At 47.6% G+C, this 14,460-nt stretch overlaps 1 protein-coding gene across 2 annotated transcripts in view; it reads left to right on the forward strand.

Annotated features, from left to right (window-relative positions):
* The window catches only part of ssh2b (slingshot protein phosphatase 2b), a 29,652-nt gene that overhangs the window by 5,429 nt on the left and 9,763 nt on the right, over positions 1-14,460 (forward strand). The window contains exons 3-15 of one of the 2 annotated variants that reach the window (XM_030101524.1): positions 5,940-6,052; positions 6,137-6,201; positions 6,291-6,412; positions 6,511-6,576; positions 6,703-6,768; positions 6,952-7,146; positions 7,233-7,326; positions 7,436-7,564; positions 7,824-7,870; positions 7,998-8,144; positions 8,268-8,468; positions 8,670-9,696; positions 10,259-11,483. In XM_030101524.1, coding sequence (XP_029957384.1) covers positions 5,940-6,052; positions 6,137-6,201; positions 6,291-6,412; positions 6,511-6,576; positions 6,703-6,768; positions 6,952-7,146; positions 7,233-7,326; positions 7,436-7,564; positions 7,824-7,870; positions 7,998-8,144; positions 8,268-8,468; positions 8,670-9,696; positions 10,259-11,470 — 3,484 coding nt within the window. In that variant the 3' untranslated portion in view covers positions 11,471-11,483. Of the gene's footprint in view, positions 1-5,939; positions 6,053-6,136; positions 6,202-6,290; positions 6,413-6,510; positions 6,577-6,702; positions 6,769-6,951; positions 7,147-7,232; positions 7,327-7,435; positions 7,565-7,823; positions 7,871-7,997; positions 8,145-8,267; positions 8,469-8,669; positions 9,697-10,258; positions 12,155-14,460 lie in introns of those variants that run through there. The other variant, XM_030101523.1, reaches the window with a different exon arrangement.

Below are 14,460 nucleotides of genomic sequence, written 5' to 3' on the forward strand. Positions count from 1 at the left end.
GTGCCTGCGTGAGTCCGTGCTGGGTATGTGGGTCAGGGGAGCCGTACTGCTGATTCAGGGGCAGATTGGTCGCCACTCCCTAAGTCAGAGCGTCTCTGTGTCTGTCTGGTCATTGGAGCTCTGCCCCGTCCGGCTGAGAGGACGGTCTGTATTTGTGCAGCTGGGAGTGAAATCTATACTCACATACTGAGGCCGTGTGTGTGTATACTCAGCCATCAGTGCATGACCACATGCCAGCTTTAATATCAGTATTTTCTGAACTAATATTATCAGTATCACTCCTGTTTGTTTGCTTTTTTCAACCACAGTCTGCTGAGCAGTGTCACAGTGAGGACGACTGCCGTCCCACGGCTCGGTTAAGCAGCATTGCACATAAAACTAATAGTTTCCGTATTTCTGGTGCAGACTCACATTGAGATGGATGTTTATTGTTTAGACGGTAAATCTCCCTCGTGTTACTTCTAATGAGCAACACAGCTCATTGTAGAAAGTTAAGCTAAATCAGTTTCAGAAAAAGATGTGCACTGTCAGATTATCAACTTAAATCTGAAACCGTAGAATCTCACTGATAAAAGTTCAGTTTAATTTCAGGTTAGAAATCCTAATTTGTCTTTTCAGCGTGGCTTTAGAAAAACATCATGTTTTATTAATACTGGTATTACATTGCAGTTTCAAAATCTGTCTTTGCAGAACCTTTGGTTTTAAGTAACTGGGTCTCAATGGGGCCCACCTGTGTAAATAAAGGTTAAAAAAAGGTCCTCCCTTACTGTTCATCTTGCTTGAGGACTTTTTTAATCAACATTGACACTTGACCTTATTGTCCTCAGCTTTATTGAAGTTCCCAAAGCCGTTCCTGTGTACTTATGTTTTGTCCAATAAAGCTGTCTCACGTTTCTTCTTCAGCTCTCATCTGATCTCAGAACTTCCACAGTTTCAGAAAGTGCAGTGTGTGTCACAGCCCAGGAAAGGAAAAGCTCACTGTGCACGAGCACTTGAGCCTGTTTGACCACATAGACATTTCCAAAACATGCAGCACTCTGTAAAAATACAATAATCTCCTCCAATAAACAGTAACTATTATGCTTTTATTTTTTTAAACATGTCATTACTAGATAAGGGCTTCAGGCTGTTTAATATTCAGTTTGAACCATGTGTGTCTGAGCTGACGTCGTCCTGTCACTGATTTCCTTTTTAATGTCGCCCGCTCCAATTACACAACCGTTTTTCAAGCGAAAACTCAATTTTTGCGTGACAACGTTGGTCAGAGCCGCTGAACATGCAGTTTTTTGAAAATGGCTCTCAAGTTGAATTTCTTAAACACTCTTACTCCATCTCTGTGGAAGAGGATGTGAATTTAGGGGCCACTTTTGTGGGAATTGTGGGAATTGACGACTTTAAAAAGGAGTGAAAATGAGCCCAGTTGGTCCTCTTTAAGAAAGCCTGTGTCACGAGAGAGAATGTTGTGTTGTTCAGACTTGTTGAAGATTGTGTTCAGGTCCAAACCCACCTTTTATATGAATAGATGAATAGCACTAATCCAAAAAAAAAAAAAAAAGCCCACCTGAGGGTGAATTATGGTTTTATGTGATGAGTGGAGCACCCTGAAATGACATTTTATTGGATAGACTTGTGTAACTGCATGATTTCAACATGGTTCAAAGACATTTTTGTTAAAATACTTAATGGGGTTGTAACAGATTCCAGCTTGCAGCAGCAGAAACATGAATGAGTGCTGGGGAGCGGGCGAGCTGACGCCTGTCCCCGCGGCGAGGCTCGTCTCTGACACGCCAGCGCCGTTCATTCAGACTTCATTCATCCTGAAGTGGTGCAGCGTGTGGGCCTGCGTCAGCAGCGCTCACTGCAGTGCCGCTGATTAAAGCCGTGACGTCGGCCCGAGCAGCTACGTCACCGGCGGACCTGCGGAAGGAAAGCTGAAAAGAGGAAAAGGGATTTAATGTGACACTACAATTACAGGGCATGGCTGATCTTTTGTAATCACACACACGCACATAACTCTGGAGTCAGATTGGAGGAAAATAGAACCAAGCCGTTTTTCTGTGAATGGGATTATCACCTGTGTGATGCAGGAGCCTTTTTCCCCCTTGTTCCTGCTTGTCCTACACATGCTTTAAACACTCTGGTAAATCTTCTGCTGTAATCCCTGCCAGGCCATATGTGCCGTTTGTCAGGTTCATCCGCAAACAATCAGTGACCTTCTGTCATTTAAACAAATGAAATCTCTGGTATATTGTATGACGTCGTATGCTGTGCTGTGATCACTAAGGTGACACTCTGTGTGTGTTTGTATACGTGGAAACCGAACACCAGTGTCTGGTGTCTGTCTGCGTACGAAAAACAACTCATCCAGGCCTTCCCTGCTCGTCAGTGAATGGTGTGACTTTCAGCAGTTAAATGGGAGATTGACCTCTCCCATATGAATTTGAGAGATTGTGCGAGAACACACAGAACTGTAGGGGTTGCTGAAAGTCTGTAGAGTAAATAATTCAGTATTTTATTGCTCATTAACTCACGACTGTTGGTGCTCAGATCACTAATGGAATGGAGCGATATGTTAGTGATAATGAAAAAAAAAAAACCCCTTAACTAAAATACTGCACATTTGCACAGATCGGCTTGCTTTGTCCTTTAATCTAAAAGTCCTGATGGTTTTGGGGAAGATGCCACCACAACACCCAGACCCTGGTGGTACAGTGAGAAGCCTTGCAGAGTGACACTCAAGACAGAAATAAAGTAGAAATGAAATGAAAAAGACTATAAGAACAGGCCAAAGCTGTCCTGGTGGCAGGAAGGGGTGGCTCGGAGTGTTGAAGAGGAAGCTGCTCTTGTGATTTCAGAGTCGGAAGTCTCAGTTTGAGCTCTATCATTTACCTTTTGTGTCTTTGTGCTATCTCCATCTCCTGTAGTGCTTCTTCCCATATTATTATTGCTCCAGTTAATGTTGAGATTTGGATATGCTGTGATTCAGCTGATCAGAATATCACTTAGAGCTAACAGACCAACACAGCAACGCTGCAGTTGTTGTTGTTTATCCTTCAGATGTGAATCCGCCGTCAGGTGACGTCCTCGTAGCTACACTCAGTCAGTCGCCCGTCTTATAAACTGAAACCACGAGGCATCAACAAGCAGCGTAACCACGCCTGGGATCAGGTTTCTCCCGGGTTCTTGAGCTGCATGATCCCTCCTTTTCGATTTCTCAATGTCTTTTTCCACTGTAGTAGTAGTTGTTGTTGTTGTGGTGGTTGCTGTGGCAGGAGACACCTGTAGGTGTCAGGTGTTTTGCTGACACTGCTGAGAATTATCACTGAAGACTTCTGCCCTGGTTACACAACTCTGACGGCCTGCCTGCTCCTGCAGGGTTCACCTTCAAACAAGACATTTTTCCCCTTCGGGACCTGACATGCAGAGTAATTAATTAAAAAAAAAAACATTTTGGGTGTCATGACAGCTTTTGGATGGTTTTGCCACCATGATGACAGAGACAAGTTGCAAAACCTTGTTGGCTTTCTGACTTCGTAGTGGTTAGGGTTAACCAATATGACCTGTCGAGTAAAGACGGCTAAATAAACCAGTTGAGTTGCATAACGGATTCTGTAGAATACGAGTCCATGCAGTTGGGGTTTAATGGAAAGAGGAAACTAAAGGAGCTCTCACATGTCTTTCTTATACAATCACCCACCAAAGCCTTAAAGAAAAAAAATCAAGCTGGAGGTTTGGTGTTTTACAGCTTCTGAGATAAAGCCACTTTCTCTGTACGTTTATATACAGACAGACGGAAGCACAGTGCATTCACTGCAGAAGAAGTAGCTACACACCTCACCTTGTAATGACTATACTCTGGTATCATAATTATGAGATAAGATAAAGGAAAAAAAGAAAAGTCTGTAAATCCTCTCTCAGTGGCAGTGATGGTGATATCACAGTTAATCTGCTGTTACTACCTCCTTGATTTCAGACAGTTTTACAGATTCCTATCTGAAGGTCCCTCTGTAGTAATTGTCAAGTTGTTTTTCCTGCAGCATTACATGCTTTTCATAACCAGTACCGTATTGGCCCGAATATAAGACGATGTTTTTTTCCAGAAATTGCATCCTCAAAAGTGGGGTCGTGTTATAATCGCGGACTTACGGTAGATGGTCAATACGCATCCGCGCCGCTAGATGGAGCCAAAGTATCACTGACCAGAGAGCGAGTGGAGCGATGAAATGATCTGATGAAAAATGGCGGATCATCTGGAACAAAGGGGCTGAACGCTGGACAACTGAGCAAACAACAGAGGAGAAGTTATGATACCAACTTTAAACTGATGGTGATCAACGTAGCAGAGTCATCAAACAACTGCCAAGCCGCCAGGAGATCTGGTGGAGCAGAGCCTCGTTCTTATTGGAGAGCACAGAAAAAACACCTACAGATGCTAACACTATAAGAAAAGCTTTCCATGGTCCTGTGAGCGATGCTTCAGAGAGACTGATAGAAGGGTGAGTGAATACGTCTCTGAAAAACAGAAAGACGGAATGTCCACCACCAGAGCCTGAATCAGCTGAAGGCACTGGAAAGTTATTTACATCATTTATGCAGTTTTGACCCCTTGAGGCTTCTTATTTGTTGCTTATTGTTTCTTATTTTGAGAAAGAGAATATATTTTTTTATTCAATAATGTAGTAATATTTTTCATTTTATATCTCGTGAAATGTCTCAGTTGTGAGTTTTTGAGTTTATAATAATTGTATAATAAAAAGTTGTTTTATGAGTGACCCTATTCAGTATTTTTGTTTCACAAAATGATCTTTGAAAAATAGGGGTCGTGTTATAATCAGAGTCGTCTTATATTCGGGCCAATACGGTACATATATTGATGTGCAGGCAGACTTGGAAATATAAATCATGTTCATACCAGACATTACTGTACAGCTCTGCTTTCTTTTCTCCAGTTAATTCAATGTGCTGCAGACAAAAATAAGAAACTAAAGAAGTCAGTGATATTAAGCGACGTTATGAAATAGACCCCCCTCCCCCGGATTGGCCGCTGTTCCCCGCTGCCCCCTCCCTCCCTCCGCTGCTGTTTTACCGCAGCCCTCCAGCCTGGAGCAGATGTGAGGAAGATGCTGCGCTGCTCTCTGTGTCAACTTTCTCACTTCATGCGCAATTTACGGGCAGCACCGTGAAGCCGTCAGTGCGTGACTTTACATCACGTCTTCTGCTTTTTTCCACCGCGAGTGACTTCCTCCGCGCCGCGCCGCGCCGCGCCGCGCCGCGCCTCGCCTCGCCTCCCGCTCCCGCGCGCCCTGACCCGGCTCCGCAGCAGCGATGCCTCCCGGTGTGGCGACCGCCCCGCGGAGCTCCTCCGACATTTGCTTCTGCGCCGATTGCGGGGGGAGGATGAGGATGACGCCTTATTTTAGCGAAAACTCGGTGATCTCCCAGGAGGAGATCCACCAGCTGTGAGTTGGAGCTGCCTCGGCTCTCACGCGCTGCGTGTCTTCAGGCTCTGTGGTTTTCCCGGGGAGTCGGTGGTCAGGACGTGCAGCACTGCGGAGGCTTCCTCCCTCTGAATCCGCCACATGCTGCACTCACCTGCTCTGCTGCTCCTCCCAGCAGTTTGTGTTGATCGGTTTAGTTGTGCTGGGTGAATTCTGTGGCGGCAGAGAGGAGCAAGGCACACTTTGTACCCCAAGATGTGATGATTTCTGAGCGGATGTTAGGAATGAAACTGCAGTTTTGCTGGAAATTTCTATTCAACCACTTCAGAAAATATGACCCACCTCAGTATAAAAGATCAGTTTGATTTTAAAGGTGATATTAGTTAGTTTGTTCGTTTAATTAAAAGAAATTGATTGGTTTTCGGTGCTCATTGGTGAAGCCTTCTCAGTATTAATTCAGATGACTTAAACAGTATTTCCTTTTTTGTTTTTTTTCTGCAGCATCAGTGAAAGTTTCCTGACAGTTAAGGGAGCCGCTCTCTTCTTACCTCGAGGAAATGGTGCCTCCCCTTCTTCTGCCTCTCGCTTTTCTCAGCTCCGAAGCAAACATGCAGGTGAGCTCAAGAAATCAAGTGTCGTACAGGTTTGTGCATCGCTGTGGTTCTTCACCCTCACGTCCATTGCTGTCATTTGTTCAGGAGACATCCAGCAGCATCTGCAGACGATGTTCACCGTCCTCAGACCAGAGGACAACATCAAGCTGGTGGGTACTCGCTCCAGCGGGAACTCACAGTGTTGTGAATCAGCGGTGGAGGCGTCACGCCGCTCATGCCTTCTGTCTTTGTGCTCCAGGCGGTTCGTCTGGAGAGCATGCACACTCAGATCACCCGTTACATGGTGGTGGTGTCCACCAACGGTCGGCAGGACACGGAGGAGAGCGTGGTCCTGGGGATGGACTTCAGCCCTGTGGACAGGTGGGACGGTGATCCGTGCACGCCGGCTTCAACGTGCCTGCTAGTTTTGGAAACTCTACATGAAGTTGTAACGGAGATTTTTGCTCCTCCTGCTGCAGCTCGTGTTCCGTAGGCCTGGTTCTGCCTCTGTGGAGCGACACCTTGATACATCTGGATGGAGATGGGTGAGGAGGCGTCCAGCATGCTGCCGCTTTCAGAACACACACACACACAGAGTGCCATTTTGCTGAGATTGCTGACTTTTTTTTTTTCTTCTGCTGCTGCTGTGTTTTCTCTTGTGCTGCTCCCAGAGGGTTCAGTGTGTCAACTGATAACAGAGTGCACGTATTCAAGCCCGTTTCGGTTCAGGCCATGTGGTGAGTCACGCTGTAATCAATCACACAACTTCACAGAACCAGATAGATCTCCACACATCATCTGGATTGTTTCCAGGTGTTCTCCTCTGCGCTAAACTACGCCACTTATTTAAAAAAGCTGTTTTCTGGCAGGACCTCTCCCTTTGTCCTTGCCTTTTAACGTTTCCTCTTCTCCTCTCCCAGGTCAGCCCTCCAGTCCCTCCATAAAGCCTGCGAGGTGGCTCGTTGTCATAACTACTTCCCAGGCAGCTTGTTCCTCACGTGGGTCAGCTACTACCAGAGCAGGGTCTCCTCCGACCAGGCGCGCATCAACGAGTGGAACGCCATGCAGGACGTGCAGTCGCACCGCGCCGACTCCCCCGTGCTCTTCTCAGACGTGTACGTGTCCTTGATAAATACACCCTTTTGGGCTGATATTTCCAACATATCGATGCATTTTTTTTTCTTTTCTTCCATGTGCGCAGCCCGACAGAACGAGAGCTGACAGAGCGCCAGATCAAAAGCAGCCTGCGGGAAATCATGATGCAGAAAGATCTAGAGAATGTGACCTGCAAAGAGGTGAGCGGCTGACTTGGTTTTTAGCCGTCCGTTGAAAATGTGAAAAGAAAAAACTTTTGTGTCTGACGCTGAACTATGACGCGGTCTGCTCCTGCTTTGTGTGGTGTAGATCCGAACGGAGCTGGAAATGCACATGACCTGCAACCTCCGGGAATTCAAGGAGTTCATCGACAATGAGATGATTGTCATTCTGGGCCAGATGGACAGCCCGACGGAAATCTTTGACCACGTCTTCTTGGTGGGTCGATCCGCGGCGTCTCTGCAGCATTTCGCACCGCTTTCATACATCAGGTGTAGTCCATTTCTGTGTAACCTGACAAAGCACCAGAAGGTCTTGTGTGTCTCCGCATTCATCCCAATTTAAAGGTACTTTGCACATGTTTGGTTTGGATCACACACTGGACATTAGACATGCTTTCCCACAGGATTTTGGCATTATGAAAAGCTCAGTTGGAAGGCTGAGGACAAGTCTGAGGATTGCTTTTTGTTGCTCGCAGGGATCTGAATGGAATGCGTCCAATTTGGAGGAGCTGCAGAATAGTGGGTAAGCAAGCCTGGAGAATAACAAAACCCATGTTAAAGTACAAAATGTACTGAAGGCTGCAGAATAACCTTAAGTCTGCCATCATCCTGTGATTGTTCCTCTTTCTCTTGTGCTCTTGCCCCTCAAGAGTTGAATACATCCTGAATGTCACGAGGGAGATTGATAACTTCTTCCCTGGTGTGTTCGAGTACCACAACATCCGAGTTTATGACGAAGAAGCCACAGACCTGCTGGCCTACTGGAACGACACGTTCAAGTTCATATCAAGAGCCAAGTCAGTCTGACACGATAAACTATTCCCCGTTTCTCATTTAACCTGCAGATATTCTATAACTCAGATCATCTGGTCTTTTCACCCGGTATAACCTGTACGCTTGCTTCTTTAAATCTACTCCAGGAAATCTGGATCCAAGTGCCTGGTGCACTGTAAGATGGGGATCAGTCGCTCTGCGGCCACGGTGATCGCGTACGCCATGAAGGAGTACGGCTGGGATTTGAAAAAAGCCTTTGACTATGTGAAGGAGCGACGAACTGTGACCAAACCCAACCCTTCGTTCATGAGACAGCTGGAGGAGTATCAAGGCATCCTGCTGGCCAGGTACTTCAAAAATACGTGCTTGATTCGTGTGGAATTGTTATGGTTTTTACTTATTTTATATTAAGATTCCAGAGTTTTTTTTCTCCTCAGTCCTTTTTGAAATATTCTGAAATATTAGGAAGTGCACTAATTGTTTTGGAAATGGCTCAAAAAGTGCTTTGAATTCCATCTTCCCTCTCGTGTTTGTGTCTTTTTCTGAAGCAAGCAGAGGCACAACAAGCTGTGGCGGTCCCACTCCGACAGCGACCTCTCCGAGCACCATGAGCCTCTGTCTAAATCCTACGCCCAGCCCCTGAGCCTCGGCCGCTCCGACCCCCACAACCAGTCCGGCAGCATGCCCGGCCCGTCTGTGAAAGAACTGCTGGAGTCGCTGGCTGCTCCGGGCAGCGCCGGCAGGACCGCCCTCTCCACGATGCAGCCCGACGCCGGCATCAAGCCCAGTCCGCTCAGCTCCTCCTTGGAGGGGGTGTCGTCTCTGTCGCGCGACGGCGGAGCCCTGAGCCTGGAGGCCCCGGCTCAGAGCGGCCGGCTCAACCCTCCCCGTCCTCACTCCACGGCGGGCTTCGTGTCCCTGTCGTCCTCCCCGCTCTCCAACGGTTTATGTGATTCGGAGGAGCAGCCCTCGTCGCTCCCGTGCTTTCAGCCGAGGGCCGCCGCCGCCGTGGTGCCCGAGCCTCAGAAGACCGAGGCCGTGACTGTCCCACAAAGCGTCTCGGTGGGCCAGCCTCACCCGCCGCCGTCCCTCCACCGCCTCCCCACCTCCGTGTCCCCGGCTCCCCCCTGCCGGGAGGGCGAGGCAGACAAACCAGCGATGCCGTCCTGCTGTCAGCCTGCGGTGAAACCCGAGCCGTCGTCCACGTCCGAGCCGGCGGCGGCACAACCACCAAGCGCACAGCAGGCCGCAGCGCACGGTCCGTCCGCACCGGCGCTCAGGAAACCAGAATGTGACCATCAGGCGTCCGGCCCTCCTCCGGACGGCTCGGCGGCCCCTCCCCCTCCCGCTAACGAGTTTATCAGTGCCATTCCTCACGACGGCGTGGCGTTGTTCGGCCACAGTGCGGACCACATCAACTTCTTCAGTGCCAGAGAAAAGTTCAAGGGAATGAGTCAAGACGGTAAAAGTCAGTGTGCTGCAGGACAGCCGTCGACGAAGAGCTGTGGCAGAGGCGGCCAAGCGCCGCTGCAGGAGCTTCCCCCTTCTGAGAGCAGCGAGGAAGAGAAGAAAAAGGTACATACTGCTTCAGCAAACCGTCAGGGATGCATCATGGGTTTCCAAATAATCAAATGAAGGTGGATGGGAAATTAGGTTATTTATTGAAGAAACAATCAGTTTTAAATGTACCTTGTCAAAGTTTTAATTGATTAAAAATATAAGTACTGTATAAAACCTTCCAGAGTCTTGGTTTTAGTCGCCTTTGGGATCTTGAGTTTAATTGTGCCACCTAGTGGCAAATGTATTGAATAATTTCATAGTTCATAACATCTGCATCAGTTTGTTTTTACAGAAGTATCAACAGCCATTATGTCATTTTGGATTGGAAACTACTGTATTGTCTTGAAGATATACACAACATAATATATTCATACTTTAAACTCGTTGAAGTAATTTGTGGAATGGAATATAACTGGTTTGACAAGCTGAGGCTTGAGTGTTTGCGATTCCACAGATTATGTTAGCGCCTCCACCTCCAGTGGCTCCTTTACACATTAGAAACTCTGCTTTGGTGCTTTCTGATTGTGTTTTATTTAAAGCGGATTTCTAATCACATGTAATCTGTCCTTGTTTGTAGGAGAGTCCTACCCCTGTGCAGGTCACAGCACTGAAGCCGGAGACTTCACCTCCCAGCCAAGCAGAGCCTCAAGCGCCCCACAACCAGGAAGCGAGGAAGCCCCGGCAGGAAACGGAGGTCAGAGATGTTTTATCACTGAAGGAAGCGGAGAATGTAAGAGAGGAGGAGGAGGCGGCGCCGCCCCGTCTCTACAGCGACTGGACCAGGGGGTCCGTACGGCGCGTCACTCAACAGCTGGAGCAGCGAATGAAGCAGGAGCACGACACGCCCTCGCCCTCCTCCTCGCCCCCGTCCCTCTCCGGTAGCTCCGCCCATTCGCAGCGGCGTCCGCACAGCATCCACACCGCGACGCTGTCCGAGCCGCGGGAGAGCGCCGCCGTGCAGGAGCAGAAACAGGACAACGCTCCAGACAGAAATGGGAAGAGCGTGAAAGGAGACAAACTCCAGCCTGCTGACTCCAGACTCCTCTCTACCTCGTCTCCTTTCCACCTCTTCGCCCAGTCCCCCTTCGCCTCGGTCAACTTCCTGTGCCTGGAGGGCGTGACGGAGCTGGAGTCCAGCGCCGACTGGGACTGCTCCGCGGAGGGACCCAGCGGCGACGTCCACATGAGGGAGACGTGGGAGACCCTGTGCGAGCTGGGCGCCTTCCTGCAGCAGGTGGCCATGGGAGAAACCCGCAAGGCCATGTGCGCGGGCCCGGACGCCGCCGCGGCTCCGAACCGAGGGAGCAGCATCCAGAAGAGAGTCAGGGAGGTGGAGGCCAGGATTCGCCAGGCGGGGCTCACGCCTCCGTCGCTCATGAAGCGATCGGCCTCTCTGGCCAAACTGGGCTGCCTGGAGCTGCTCGCCAACGAACTGAGCGAATGGGAGTTTGGCCGGTCCGCCGCGGCCGCCACCTCGGCGCGGCCTCCGGTCCACACGCCGAGCGACGAGTCCAAGAAGCAGCGCGTCCATCGCCTGTCGCCCTCGGCGGACCGGCCGCAGGACGCCCTCCGTGCAGAGAGGCTCTCCAAAGGTGGAGAAACCCCGCCGGGCGGACGTCTGCCCTCAAATCCGAGTCCGCAGAGAGGGAAGCTCTCTCCCAACTCTGCTCAAGATTGCCTGCCTGCATCAGGACCCACGCTTTTAACAACAAGGCAACAGTATGGAAGGACTCATCCTCTGAGGCGGCTTAAGAAACGAACTGTCAGTACCCTCTATCACACCATGTAACCCTCATCATGTCCGTCTCAGTGTGTCTGTGTGTGAAGAGTGAGGGATGGAGATGAGGAATGTTGGATTTATTCAGCAAAACAAACCAATGCCTCTTGCCTTAAAGAATATGTTTAGTAGTATCTGTCCTTTTTTTTATGTTTTATCTCCTTACAGATCCACCAAGAGCCTCTGTGAAATCTGTGATTTGTGATTCCGGCCTCAACAGTGACAAACGTCTGCAAAGGTTTTCACTGTTTCAAATGAAAAGCAACAAGTCAGAGAGAAAGGAACATTTACCGAACAGCAGCAGAGTCAATCATTCAGATGCACAGGGGGGTGAGCCCGCCCCCTCCCTCGTCACTGCTGGTTTCTCATTTTTCACCGTTACTTGAGCACAGTCGGTCGGTTGAACGCGCCATCCTGGTGTTTTTTTTGTAGAATGTAGCTTCGGTTTCACTTGTCTCCTGTTTTCACCTCATATATTGCTGGTTGTTGGGGAGAAAGGGATGCAGCTGGTTGTAATCTGACAGGCTGACAGGCAGAATTAAATCCTGCTCTGCATTAAAAAAAATAAAAATTTGTCAGACCTTTTCAGAAATCCAGTCATTACCCTCCTCAAAAGATGCATCCAGAGCTGGAAAAAAAAAAAAAACACTTGCACAGGAGAGGACACAGTTAACCGTGAAATGTAAAAAAAAAAAACAAACTAAATGCTGTTTTGATTTTTCCCGACACAGTACCTCAGTAAGTCGACCAAATGTGACCTGCACACGACCTTCTCAATCAGAAACCGTTTCCACCGCGAACTGAATTTTTCTAAGTGAAGCAAACTCCTGTCTGTCACATCCTCTCACAGATTTGATGCCACTCAAACCTTTTTCTCTTTTTAATGTATCTATGCCAGTGTGGGAGAAGTTGTAGGTTAGGAGGAGTTACAGGCAGATTGTATAGTTGTGAGTTTTCCGCTCCGCTCTCTTGGGGATGTAAAGGTATGTATTGTGCGTGTTGACATTTTAGGAACCGTGTGTGTGTGTGTGTGTGTGTGTGTGTATTTCTGGTGTATGAATGTGACAGAGTAGCACAACTTTACCATGTGGGCGGGAACTTTTTTCTTGAGCTGATGGTTATCTCTTTTGTACACTTAGTAGGAGTGTGCCTGTGGCTGGCAGGTGATGCTTCTGTACAGGGACGTCTGTCATACATGCACTTTACTCCCTTTTTCTTTTTTAATGTGGCTTCTCGTTTTTATTTTTATTTTATTTTTTACGTGTGTTTGCTACTCTTGGGAAGCATGCTGTAGACGTAGCAGCTGTTGGATGTGTGTGTGTGTGTGTGTGCGTGTGTACTGTAAAAAAATGTTTTAAACTATCGGTGTAAATATTCTTTTTATATCATGTGCTTCAACTGTGACCATTAAACAATGGAAATTGCTAAAAGTCCGGTTTTCTGTGGTCTGTGTGCACAAATGTAAGTATGTTTTATAAGTGTTCTGGAGGAGTTTTGCGCAGTTTGCATGGGTTCTCTGTGCTTTGCATGCGGCTTTCTGCAGGTCAGGGGTGTCAAACACATTTCAGCTCAGACACATACGACCTAACTTCATCCTGAGGTGGTCGGACCGATTTAAATTCAGACTTCAGCTTCTTTTCTTTGCTGTAGTCCAGAGATTCTGATGGAAATGACTCCAAACCCAACATGAAGCCACTTTCACTGAAAGAAATCTTGTGAGAAATACATTGAAATGTCAAAATGTATTACATAGATGCACCGTGCATGTCTGCAGCATCAGCCTCAAAGCCATGCTGTCGGGGGAGTTTGTAGTTTGCTCACAGTGCGCTCATGATCTCAGTGTTGTGTTGAAATGGATTTTTATGAACATTGTTTTTTTTTTTTATTTAAAATTTCCTTTTTGGAGGAAATTTTAAATGTTTAATGTCCTATTCGGTTTGGCGGACCGGATAGGAGCTTCTTGCAGACCGATTTTGAACCACGGGCTTTATGTTTGACACCCCTGCTTTAGGCTTATAGGTAGTGGATTGTAGTTGTAGGATTGTTGATCGAACAGAATGATCATTGTGCCACTAAATTTGAGTAGTATAGTTATGAAACTGGATTTCTCAGCATGAATTTTAATGTGGATCATTAGAAACTTCCCATAATTCCATCAAATTGAAATAATTTCCTTCTTATTCTTCCTCAGAGATTAACTTTAAAATCCTTTTTTGCTGCTCCTGACATCCGAAACACCAAAAAGGAGCTGGAAATTGAAATTTCTTAAAAGTTATAATGCAGTTTCATATGAAATTCTTTCTAATTGGGTGCATTCATTAACCAGAATGCATTGAGTATTGTCTTTCTGGATATAATGAAAGATCTTACGGTGTTTTATTTTTTTCTCTCCAGATGTTGAACACGGGTGTCTCTGTGCTGCAGGGCTTTTCCTCTCAATGTCTCCTGTCTTTTCTTTACAAGAGTCTTGACAGCAGGAAGCAGAAGATCTTGTGAAGAATGTAACTAAAGCATTTGGTTGAAGATGTTGACATGTTTTTTTGTCCAGAATCAAACCCTCCTTCAGCAGCATGCTTTTCAGGTCTCAGGTATGTTCACCGTGTTGAATTCCGCTGCTCGTGATCTGCGTCACCCGCTTTGTCTTTCTTGGAACCAGCAACCGGTGCAACAAGTGCAGAGTTCTTGCTTTCACTGTACAGCCTCCTCTCTGCAGCTGCTTGAGCTGAAAGGTCAGAGAGCATCTGCAGTCCTGCTGGAGGCAACGTGGAGTCACCTGCAGTGACGGATGATGGCCGGGAGGAAAACGCACAAGCTGATATTTAAGGAGCACTGATCGCACACTTCTGGCTCCGCAGTTGGAGGTCAGGATGGAAACATAAACTCAGAGACATCTGCGTGTTTTAAAGGTCTCCCAACAGCCTAAACCTACAGCATCTAACCTAAGAGAACCATCCATGATGACCTGAGACAGTTTGATCTTAAATTTAAAGGGTGTGTGGGTT

The sequence above is a fragment of the Salarias fasciatus genome, chromosome 10 (assembly GCF_902148845.1).
Source record: "Salarias fasciatus chromosome 10, fSalaFa1.1, whole genome shotgun sequence".
NCBI lineage: Eukaryota > Metazoa > Chordata > Actinopteri > Blenniiformes > Blenniidae > Salarias > Salarias fasciatus.